We start from the raw sequence: 12,467 nt of genomic DNA, 5'->3' as shown, positions 1-12,467 counted from the left end.
CTGTGAGCAACCCAGGCTCACTGCACCATTTTTGTGCAGTTGCCTTTTTTTCCTCCCCAGACCACAGGCAAGCACCTTGTTTTTGGCCACAATCCAAGCTTTGGGTGGGATGAAGCCAGGTCTGGTTCACCGGCCAAGTGTGTGATCAGGCCTCCATCATGCCTGGGCTTCCTTGCCTTGCTTTTTTGTTCATTTGTTTGTTTTGTCTATGACTTTGTGTTAATGGAAGCTCTTATGTGGGATATAGCACTGTTTTTTAATTTGTGAGTTAAAAACAATTTTTTTTTAGATGCAGTCTTGCTCTGTTGCCCAGGTTGGAGTGCAGTGGTGCCATCTCGGCTCACTGCAACCTCTGCCAGCTGAGTTCAAGTGATTCTCCTGCCTCAGCCTCCAGAGTAGTTGGGATTACAGGCACGTGCCACTATGCCTGGCTAATTTTTGTATTTTTAGTAGAGATGGGGTTTCACCATGTTGGCGAGGCTGGTCTTGAAATCCTGACCTCAAGTGACCTGCCCACCTTGGGCTCCCAAAGTGTTGGGATTACAGGCATGAGCCACCATGTTCAGTCAAAAAAATTTTTTTATTGAGGTGAAATTTACATAACATAAAACTAGCTATTGTAAAGTGCACAATTCAGTGACATTTAGTACATTCACAGTGTTGTGCAGCCACCACCTCTAGTTTCAGATTTTCATCAAACCAAAAGAAAAGCCAGTACCCCTTAAGCAGTCGCTCCCTACCCATCTCCTCACCCCAGCATCTGGCAACCTCCAGTCTGTTTTCTGTGTCAATGGATTTACCTATTTTGGGTATTTCATATAAGTGGAATGACACGATATATGATCCTTTACGTCTGACTTTTGTCAGTTAGCATGATGTTTTCCAGGTTCATCCATTTTAGCATGTGTCAGTGCTTCCATCCTTTTTATGGCCCAATAATATTAAATCATGCGGCTTGATCACATGTTGTTTTTCTGTTCATTGGCTGATAGACATTTGGGTTGTATTCACCTTTTGACTATTGTGAACAGTGCTGCTGTCAGCATTCATGTACAACTACTTGAGTCCCTGTTTTCAATTCTTTTGAGTCAATACCTAGGAGCGGACTTGCTGGGCACTTGGTACTTGGCTCACTTTTTGCATGGCTTTGGCATGGCCTGTCCTTAGTTGTTGTGGGTCACAGGCTTCACCCCCTTCTCATAACTAGACATTTTCCTACCTGTGCTGGGCTGCGTGGAGAGCTTTCTTTTGCTTTAGAGTGTGGCCATTAGTTATGCTTTCCTCGGCATTCACCTTCTTTGGAGTGGAGGGGAGCTGGCCATGCACATGCTCACTCTGTCACCTTGCCTGGAAGGTCCTTCCACCGGGGTTGATTTGGGTCTGTCCCGTGTCAGGGTGGGGCTTTGCCATCCACTCCTGGAGGTATCTGATAACCCCTGCTGACACTGACCTTTTGTACTTTTACAGATTTGGATGTTGGTTCAGAGAAAATGGATGTATCTTGAAAGTATTTTTATTGGTGGAGATATAAGATCACAACTCCCAGAAGAGGCAAAAAAGTTTGACAACATCGATAGAGTATTTAAAAGGGCAAGTGACTCACTTGTATTTTAGTAATGAAAGAAGGGCAGTGTTTTGAGATATTTGTACTTTTTTATTTGCACATTGTATTTTCTCCGTTGGTAGCTTCTCTCTCATTTTTTAGAGACAGGGTTTTGCTCCGTTGCCCAGGCTGGAGTGCAGTGATGTGATCATGGCTCTCTGTAGCCTCAAACTCATGGGCTAAAGAGATCCTCCTACCTCAGCCTCTCAAACAGCTGGGACTACAGGCATGTGCTGCCATGCCCAGCTAATTAAAACATTTTTACAGGGATAGGATCTTGCTACGTTGTCCAGGCTGGTCTCAAACTCCTAGCCTCAAGTGACTCTCCCACATCAGCCTCCCAAAGCACTGGGATTACAGGTGTGGGTCACCTTACCCGGCCCACTAGTAGCTTCTGAATTTTTCCTGTCATTATTTATGACCCTAATCTGTCTAGTAAAAAATCCCATTTGATTTTTAGCTGCTGGCGTATGACACTGAATCTTTTTTACATTTATTATAAAAGCAATATTTGCTTGTTTAAAATATTTTGAAAACGTAGAACAGTGGAAAAATGTATCTCTCATGGTTCTGTCACTTTAACATGTCAACATATTCCTTTTATCTTTTTCCTATGTGTATACATTTAAAAAGCATAATTGTAATCATATTGTGTACAACTTTATGTCGTAATTTTCTCTTAATATTATGAGAAACATTTCATATTAGGAAGTCATCTGAGGAAATATTTTCATGGCTCTCTATATTCCAGTGAGTGGGCTGACATTAGTTTAGTTGATCTCTAGTAATTTGACATTTTGTTTGAACAGAGTTATTTGCTTTCATAAATAATGTGCAGGTTCTTGCCTAATGCTTTTTCCATAGAGTGAATATCTTAAGATAGATTGTTAGAAAGCAAATTGCCCATGAAAGGGTGTATGTATTTTAAAGTCATCTCCAGAAGGTTGGACTGGTCATCACAGTGGCTGGTAGTTAGTGTGGCTGCGATTTTAACCCAGCTCATTTGCTCTCAAAGCCTGGGTATTTTGCTACTTAGCTTTGCTGCTGTGTTCTTTAATTAGAGGTGGCCAGTTCATGTTTTTGTCTCTTTTATCCACTAGTGTTTATAATTGTTTCATACCCATTTGCATAAGCTCTTTTTTTAAACTTAAAAGAATTATACAACACATATCAGACCAGGCACGGTGACTCACGCCTGTAATCCCAGGACTTTGGGAGGCTGAGGTGGGCGATCACTTGAAGTCAGGAGTTCAAGACCAGCCTGGCCAATGTGGTGAAACCCCATCTCTACTAAAAATTCAGAAAAATTAGCCAGACGTGGTGGTGCATGCCTGTAATCCCAGCTACTCAGGAGGCTGAGGTGGGAGGATTGCTTGAACCCGGGAGGTGAAGGTTGCAGTGAGCTGAGATGTCGACACTGCACTCTAGCCTGGGTGAAAGAGTGAGACTCCGCCTCAAAAAAAAAAAAAAAAAAAAAAAAAAAAAAAAAAAAAACTAACATGACAAATATCAATTTATTACAGAATGCTTTAGAAATTACAAAAAGCCAAGAAAAAAAGAAAGGAAGGAAAAAGTACCTATAATCTCCTTGCCCAGGGTAACCATTTTAACGGTTGAGCATGTAGCTTTGTGGAATGTTTATTCCTGCATAAACATACAAATATATGTAGATAAATAAATAACATTCTACAAAATAGGATCGTTCTTTTTTTTTTTTTCTTTAAAGAGACGAGGTCTTGCTTTGTTGCCCAGTGATCAAAGCTCACTGCAGCCTCCAACTCCTGGGCTCATATGATCCTCACGTTGGCCTCCCGGGTAGCTAGGACGACAGGTGTGCACCACCACACCTAGCTAACTTAAAAAAAAAAAAAGGTTTTTTTTTTCTTTTTTTTTTAGTAGCGATGGAGTTTTGCTGTATCACCCAGACTGGTCTCAGACTCCTGGCCTCAAACAATCCTGCCTTACTCTCCCAAAGCACTGGGTTTACAGGCATGAAACTAGAATCATTCTTACCAATATCATTGGCTATTTTCATTGAACAGCTTGACGTATTTCAATAAATAAACATCGAAATTATCACTCACAGCAGATGACTGACCTGTTGCTGGACATGGAGGCTATTTCTTTCTTTTTCTGCTGTGATGAAGAAGCTGCTGTGAATATTCTGTATATACAAATCGCTCACGGTGGAATTGCCAGCTTCCTTGACTCAGCATATGTTGACTGGGTTACTGGGTGTAAGCACTGCTGTAAGGTGGGGTGGAACCCATCAGTGAACAAGACAAAAAATCCTTTCCCCGTGCCGCTGGCCGCCTTATGGGATAACGAAAAGAAAAACCAGAAACCGGTTAGTTACATGTAGTACGTTAGAAGGTGCTAAGGATACACATGTTTAAAAATGATAAACTGATTCCCTGAAAGCCGATGGCACTGGGCAGCTTGTCAGTTTGGTCTCTGCTGTACCTGGGCTCTGGCGAGTGCCTATTGGGGGTCAAACACAGTGTGTCTGCTCTCCCTGCTCACCCTGCTTGATGCTCTCCTCTGTCCTGGTCCAGATCATGGGCGAGACCTTAAAAGACCCCGTGATCAAGAGGTGCTGTGAAGCCCCAAACCGCCTCAGTGACCTACAGAATGTCAGCGAGGGCCTGGAGAAATGTCAGAAAAGCCTCAACGACTACTTAGATTCAAAGAGAAACGCCTTCCCGAGGTTCTTCTTCATTTCTGACGATGAGCTGCTCAGCATTCTGGGGAGCAGTGACCCACTCTGCGTCCAGGAGCACATGATCAAGGTCGGCCTTCTGGGTGGGCAGGGGCTCCCCGTGTAAGCCTTAGAACTGCCTTTGGTCCTCCCTGGTTCCCTTTGCCGTGAGGTTCAACCCAAAGGGTTAAGACTGAAATGTTGGCCGGGCGCGGTGGCTCAAGCCTGTAATCCCAGCACTTTGGGAGGCCGAGGCGGGCAGATCACGAGGTCAGGAGATGGAGACCATCCTGGCTAACACAGTGAAACCCCGTCTCTACTAAAAAATACAAAAAACTAGCCGGGTGAGGTGGCGGGCGCCTGTAGTCCCAGCTACTCGGGAGGCTGAGGCAGGAGAATGGTGTAAACCTGGGAGGCGAAGCTTGCAGTGAGCTGAGATCTGGCCACTGCACTCCAGCCTAGGCCACAGAGCGAGACTCCGTCTCAAAAAAAAAGACTGAAATGTTGCTAGAGTTGGGTTTTTGGTTTGTTTTCTGAGATAGGGTCTGGCTCTGTTGCCCAGGCTGGAGTGGGGTGGTGCAATTCGTGGCTCACTGCAGCCTCGAGCTCCCCGACTCAAGTGATCTGCCACCTCAGCTTCCTGAGTCGCTGGGACCACAAGTGTACACCACCATGCCTGGCTATTTTTTATATATTTTTTGGAGAGATGGGGTCTCATTATGTTGCCCAGGCTGGTCCCTAACTCCTGAGCTCAAGCGATCCTCCCACCTCAGCCTCTCAAAGTGCTGGGATTGCAGGTGTGAGCCACCGCACTCAGCCCTGGAGTTTTAATTTGAAATGTAAGTCTGATGATATTCACTCAGTCTGAAATCACACCAGATTCAGCTCTTTTTCCACAGTCCAAAACCTTTCCTTTTATAAACTAAAAAAAGTTAAAAATAAAAAATACAGAAATATACAAAGACTAATATATTAAACAGAGAGGCATTAGAGGATAGTGGTTTTGCACATGGACTCTAGAACCAGATGGCTGGGGTTCAAATCTTTGCTCTATTCTGAGTTTCTGTGTGACCTTCGGCAAGGTACTTGATCTCTCTGGACATCAGTTTCCTCATCTGTGAACGGACATAACCCCAGTAGTTACCTGTTTCGGTGAAGCTGCTATAAAGATGGAATGAGTCACTATTTATAAAGCACTTTGAACAGCGCCTGCTTTGCAATGTTGGCTAAACAACCCTCTCCACTACCCAGAATTGGCACGTGTTACCATTTAGTCATATTTGGTTTGTCTCTTTTTTTTGTAAAGTTGTACAAATTTGCAATACTCTTTGTCCTCATCCCCATTCATACTTCCTCTACTTTCTTTCTTTTTTTTTTTTTTTGGAGATGGAGTCTCACTGTGTCACCCAGGCTGGAGTGCAGTGGAGTGATCTCAGCTCACTGCAACTTCCACCTCCCAGGTTCACGCCATTCTCCTGCCTCAGCCTCCGGAGTAGCTGGGACTACAGGCGCCAGCCACTGTCATGAATTTGTTATGATTCCTTCCAGACCATAATTTCATACTTTTTAAATAAATGTATATGTATCCATGAACCATTTCTGGAATGGCAGGAAACAACAGAGAAAACTGTCCCTTGTGATGGAGAACAGAGGCTGACCAGACATGATCTTTGGCCTGCTAATCAAAGCTCTTTATCTAGGGTCAGCCCGGGCAGGGGCTCTGAGCCTCGGCACTGCTGGCATTTGGGGCTGGATGACTCTTTGCCGTGGGTGCTGTCCTGTACATTACAGGATATTATGTAGCATCCCTGATCGCAACCTACTAGATGCCAGTAGCACCCCCTCCCTAGTTATGACAACCAGAAACATCTCCAGACATTGCCAATGTCCCCTGGTGGCAAAATCATCCCCGGTTGAGAATCAGTATTGCAGGGTAATTCCTCCATTCCAAATTAACAGAGCACTTAGGAACAAGTGCTTTCTTCCATACTTTCCCTTTAATTAATGCTGACTTCCTTCTTAAAGTAAAATTCATATTTTTGACTGCATGTTTTTCCTTTCTCAAAGGGGAGTCTTATACAGTATTCTGTTTCTTTCTTTTTTTTTTTTTTTGAGATGGGGCCTTGCTTTGTTGCCCAGCCTAGAGTCAGTGGTGTGATCACAGCTCATTGCAGCCTCTACCTCCTGGGCTCAAGCAGTCCTCCTGCCTCAGCCTCCTAAAGTGGTGGGATTACAGGCATGAGCTATTGTGCCTGGCCTTCTGCTTCCACTTTTGTAAACAAGTCTTTTACTGTTACAGAAAAATACAGTATCAGGAATACTCCATTTACTGTTTGCCTCTTTTGGAGACCTCTGATTTTATTTTTTAAAGTCTGTTTGTTGCCTTCCTCTCCTCCCTGATTTGCAAGTGCCTTGTATTATATGGTGGGCCCTAAAGGACCCATTGTCCTAAATGTTATTCTGATTAATAACAATAATAGTCAGCAAATGCCACGTGTTTAACAGTGTGCTGGCATTCGACTTACATTGTTTCATTTGATTCTCCCAAGCCCACCTTGGTAAATGCCATGATTATGTTTATTCCAGGCAGAGAGAGGAGGAGCAACTCACCCATAGTTGCTCAACTGGATAGTGGGGAAGCTGGGATTCCACCACAGGCCTCTGTTCCCCAGCCTGGGGTGTTAATTAATCACCGCCTCCTCCACATTCCACTGGCTCCTATGTCCAGATATCTCCCCATTCCAGCAGGGTTAGGGACAGAGTCTGTCTTCTTTTTCTTTCTATTTTCTTTTTTTTTTTTTTTTTTTTTAATTTTTTTTTTTTGAGACGGAGTCTCGCTCTGTCACCCAGGCTGGAGTGCGGTGGCCGGATCTCTGCTCACTGCAAGCTCCGCCTCCCGGGTTTACGCCATTCTCTTGCCTCAGCCTCCCGAGTCGCTGGGACTACAGGCGCCCGCCACCTCGCCCGGCTAGTTTTTTGTACTTTTTAGTAGAGACGGGGTTTCACCGTGTTAGCCAGGATGGTCTCGATCTCCTGACCTTGTGATCCGCCCGTCTCGGCCTCCCAAAGTGCTGGGATTACAGGCTTGAGCCACCGCGCCCGGCCTTTCTTTCTATTTTCAATCCTCCACAGATCTTTGCACAGTGCAGAGTAAATGAAAGTCCCCAGTAAGTGTCTTTTGGATGACCACACAGGTGGGTGAGTGACATCCATCTTGCCTGTGATCTCGGCTCAATGGTTGCCATTGCTTGCATCGTGGCAGCTCTGCTGGATGAAGCACTGCTGGCTGGTCTTTGATTCCAGAACTCAGTGCAGGTCTTACAGGGCCGCCTCTCCCTGTTTTGCAGATGTACGACAACATAGCATCGCTGCGGTTTAACGACGGCGATAGTGGAGAAAAACTGGTGTCCGCGATGATTTCAGCAGAAGGAGAAGTCATGGAGCTTCGGAAGATCGTGCGGGCCGAAGGGCGCGTGGAGGACTGGATGACGGCAGTTTTGAATGAAATGAGAAGAACTAACAGACTAATTACCAAAGAGGCTATTTTTAGATACTGTGAAGACAGAAGCAGGCAAGTCTGTGAATGTGAACGTGCATTGCTCTATCCTATTCATAGTCATAATGGATTAATTTTAAGGGCTTGGAGTAGATTGACTGACATTCCAAATGAGGTTTTATTATTTTGCAATAGGTAATTAGTGGACAGATAGATGTCTTTATTTTTATTTTTTTGAGACAGGGTCTTGCTCTGTCACCCAGGCTGGAGTGAAGTGGCACAATGGCTCACTGCAGCCTTGACCTCCCGGGTTCAAGAGATCCTCCCACCTCAGCCTTCAGTGTAGCTGGGACTACCAGGCATGGGAATTACCACGCCTGGCTAATTTTGTACTTTGTTGTAGAGAGGGAGTCTCACTGTGTCGCCCAGGCTGGTCTCAAACTCCTGGGCTCAAGTGATCCTCCCACCTTGGCCTCCCGAAGTGCTGGGATTACAGGTATGAACCACTGCACCTGGGCAAGCTAGCAGTCTTTAGTATATGTGCTGCCGAGGCGAGCTCAAGATAGCAGTCTTCAAATGATCACACCGAGCAGTACTCTGAAAGTGTGCCCCCTGGGTGGCAGCACAGGGCCCCTGCGACTGTTAGAAATGCTGATTCTTGGGTCTTAGCCTGCACCTGTGCATCAGACCTCTGGGGGTGGGGCCTGAGGAGTTGTGTTTTTGCAAGCTCCCAGGGGATTCCCAGCACCCTTAGCATGTGACCCGCTGACTTAGTGAACCACCAGAAACGAGGTGTTTAGTAGGATTATGTGTATGTAACGTTTCTAAAATATTTACTGAATTTCTACTGCATAGAAAGATTTTTGTGGCTAAAGAGGCTTCAGGATATCATGCTGAGCCCTGCCTGCTCCTAGCAGCTGAGTGCAGTTCAACTAGAAATACAGAAAGCCTCTTTGGCTAACTTGTTCTGTTAGATTGAGACAGGATCCCCCTTAAAGTTGGAGTGTATTTGGCAGGGCCTTGATGCAGACATAAAATCTTCCTTGTTATTATGAGAACACCATCCTCTTGATTTTGCACACTGCCTTTTTGATTTTGCAAAATGCAAACATCTACTTAAAAAATTATCAGAGAACAGCATAATATTTATTTGACTATGATCCTGCTGTTTCTGAGGTACTGAGGCATATAAAGAGTTTGTTTGCATCTTTATGTAGATATGTTCAGTGGTATGCTAGTAAACTGAATGTCTGGGAAAAATTTTTTAAAGCTTTGATTTAAAGTATTTGCCAGTTTCCATGGTGCAAATATTCATGTCATGGCTGATTTCAAAGCTCAGTGAAATAACAGTAAGTGGTTTAACAACCAGCTTGCAGAATTCCTGAGTATTTGACAGTTAGTCTTGCGAGTTGTTAGGAGGTGGCCCTAGCATTCATTTAACCAATAGTTCTTCAACCCCTGCTCTGGGCTATTCACTATGCTAGATGCTATTTCAAAACCAAACTAGACAGAAGTCTCTGCCTTCTGTATGTATGAATCGCTGAATGTTTTAAAGTCTCTTTCATGCTCCAAAATACTATGAATTTTATGTCAGCATAAGTTGATTTTATTTGCATGATAGCTCCCACTTTGCTAGGGCATTGCTATGTTTGGCAGTTCTTAGTTGGTGGAAAAGAGTAAGGGAATTCAGCCTGATGGACTGAAAAAGATATTTTTCTCATCCCAATGCGCCTTTGAGCACATGAACTTGTTGCTTCCAACAGGGAGAAGAGTTGACATGAGCATGTTGATTTATTTGAGCTGATACGTGTGGCATCACTGAGAAGTTAAGGCCAGCTGTATCTAGTCCCAGGAAACACCAGTGTCCTGGGATTTCTTAGCTTTGCCCTGGTCATTTAATCTTCTCTGATCCTGCGGCCTCAGCTGCTACCTCTCCCTGTTTCTGATTCTAGGTTTGTCACGTTCTTTGCAAGGCCAGTCTTTGCTCGTCGTTTCAGTGTCATCCTCTGGGCGTTCGTAATCTTTGTTGTCTCTCTCCTGATGTGTAGGGATCATGGATATAAGTAATCTTTAGGTTTTAGCTGCACCGCAGAATTTTAAAATAAGACAACAAAGGTCAATGTTCTTTTTATTGCTTTTCCTACCTATTTATTTATTTATTTATTTATTTATTTATTTATTGAGACAGAGTCACGCTCTGTCACCCAGCCTGGAGTGCAATAGCGCGATCTCAGCTTACTGTAACCTCCGCCTCCCAGGTTCAAGCGATTCTTCTGCCTCAGACTCCCGAGTAGTTGGGATTACAGGCGCCCACCACCACACCTGGCTAACTTTTGTATTTTTAGTACAGACCGGGTTTTGCCATGTTGGTCAGGCTGGTCTTGAACTTGTGACCTCAGGTGATCCGCCAGTCTCGGCCTCCCAAAGTGCTGGGATTACAGGTGTGAGCCACCGCGCCCGGCCTCATACTCTTTTAAATTTATTTTGCCATTAACTGTAGGTCATCAAGATAATAACTATAGTAACCCGAAGTCACTTTTCCAGTATTGGCATTGTATTAGTCTGTTTTCACACTGCTATACAGAAATACCCAAGACTGGGTAATTTTTTTTTTTTTTTTTTTTTTTTTTTTTTTTTTGAGACGGAGTCTCGCTCTGTCGCCCAGGCTGGAGTGCAGTGGCGCGATCTCGGCTCACTGCAAGCTCCGCCTCCCGGGTTCACGCCATTCTCCTGCCTCAGCCTCCCGAGTAGCTGGGACTACAGGCGCCCACAACCGCGCCCGGCTAATTTTTTGTATTTTTAGTAGAGACGGGGTTTCACCGTGGTCTCGATCTCCTGACCTTGTGATCCGCCCGCCTCGGCCTCCCAAAGTGCTGGGATTACAGGCGTGAGCCACCGCGCCCGGCAAGACTGGGTAATTTATAAAGAAAAAGGTTTAATTGACTCACAGTTACGCATGGCTGGGGAGGCCTCAGGAAACTTACAGTTACGGCAGAAGGCAAAGGCAAAGCAAGTACCTTTTTCACGTGGTGGCAAGAAAGAGAGAGAAGGAGGAACTAACAACCACTTATAAAACCATCAGATCTCATGAGAACTCACTCTGTATCGTGAGAACAGCATGAGGGAAACCGCCCCCATGATCCAATCACCTCCCACCAGGTCCCTCCCTCAACAGCTGGGAGTTATGGGGATTACAATTGGAGTTGCGACTTGGGTGGGGACACGGAGCCCAACCATATTAGGCATTTACAGCTCTGAGTCCATTATTTCTTAAGTGCAGTTTAGAAAAAAAGCTTTGCCTAAATGTGTTTCAAGGCAATCACAAGCTATGTAAGTTAGTGCCTTGGTAGAGGAAATCCAAACATATGAAAAGAGGAGAAACCCCACAACTCAGCAGGATCTGTACATTACGGGAGGATGAGGTGTTTCGTTTCACCTTTCAGACTGGCAAAAATTCAAAAGCATGATACAGCCTGGCCTGCAAACCTGGGCAGTGTGGTCAGAGACTATGAAATTCTTTGTTGGAATTTTAATTTTCTTTCTTGAGGCAGGGTCTTACTCTGTTGCCCTGGCCACAGTACAGTGGTGTGAGCTCAGCTCACTGAAGCCCTGAGCTCCTGGGTTCAAGCAATCCTCCCACCTCAGCCTCCTGAATAGGGGGGACTACAGGCATGTGCCACCACATCTGGCTAATTTTTGTATTTTTGGTAGAGACAAGGTTTCACTGTGTTGCCCAGGCTGGTCTCAAACTCCTGAGCTCAAGCAATCTGCCGCAGCTGGGCCTCCCATAATGCTGGGATTACAGGTATGAGCCACCATGCCCAGCCTGGAATGTGTTTTTACTTCTTACAATAAACCCCAAATACTAAGTAAGTTTGAAAACCTTAAATATTTTATTTTATTTTATTTTATTTTATTTTGTTAGAGACAGGGCCTTGCTCTGTCACTCAGGTTGGAGTACAGTACACAATTGTAGTTTGCTGCAGCCTCCAACTCCTGGGCTCCAGTGCCCCTGGAGTAGCTGGGACTACAGGTGTGCGCCATCATGCCTGGGTAGTTTTTAATTTATTTTTTGTAGAGACAGGGTTTTGCTATGTTGCCCAGGCTGGTCTTGAACTCCTGGCTTCAAGTGATCCTCCACCTTGGCTTCCCAAAGTGTTGGGATTATAGGCGTGAGCCACCACGACTGGCCCAAAACATTGAAAAAGTGATCTGGCAACTTTCTTTTCCTTTTCTTTTCTTTTCTTTCTTTTTTTTTTTTGAGATGGAGTCTTGCTGTGTCACCAGGCTGGAGTGCAGTGGTGTGGTCTTGGCTCACTGCAACCTCTGCCTCCTAGGTTCAAGCGATTCTCCTGCCTCAGCCTCCCAAGTAGGTGGGATTACAGGCACATGCCACCATGCCTAATTTTCGTATTTTTTTTTTTAAGTAGAGATGGGGTTTCACCATGTTGGCCAGGCTGGTCTTGAACTGGTGATCCGCCTGCCTTGGCCTCCCAAAGTGCTGGGATTACAGGCGTGAGCCACCACACCCGGCCATGATCTGGCATCTTTCTATGCAATCAGGTACCTGCAACATTTTTTGTGGCGAGAGGCACCCTCGGCCTGGAATTTTACTACCTAGTCAGAGATAGGTAACATGTTACTCCTACCTAAGTCTTACTCCTCTGACT

The 12,467-nt window shown here is 45.0% G+C and overlaps 1 protein-coding gene across 7 annotated transcripts in view; it reads left to right on the top strand.

Moving 5' to 3' along the window:
• Window positions 1–12,467, top strand: part of LOC105495444 (dynein axonemal heavy chain 10) — a 177,910-nt gene that overhangs the window by 74,166 nt on the left and 91,277 nt on the right. For all 7 annotated transcript variants that reach the window (XM_071070839.1, XM_071070840.1, XM_071070841.1 and 4 more), the window contains 3 exons: window positions 1,468–1,590; window positions 4,159–4,392; window positions 7,649–7,872. In XM_071070839.1, the coding sequence (XP_070926940.1) occupies window positions 1,468–1,590; window positions 4,159–4,392; window positions 7,649–7,872 (581 nt within the window). The remainder of the gene's footprint in view (window positions 1–1,467; window positions 1,591–4,158; window positions 4,393–7,648; window positions 7,873–12,467) is intronic.

Source organism: Macaca nemestrina, chromosome 10, assembly GCF_043159975.1.
Source record: "Macaca nemestrina isolate mMacNem1 chromosome 10, mMacNem.hap1, whole genome shotgun sequence".
Lineage (NCBI taxonomy): Eukaryota > Metazoa > Chordata > Mammalia > Primates > Cercopithecidae > Macaca > Macaca nemestrina.
This window is presented reverse-complemented; position numbering and strand designations above follow the sequence as displayed.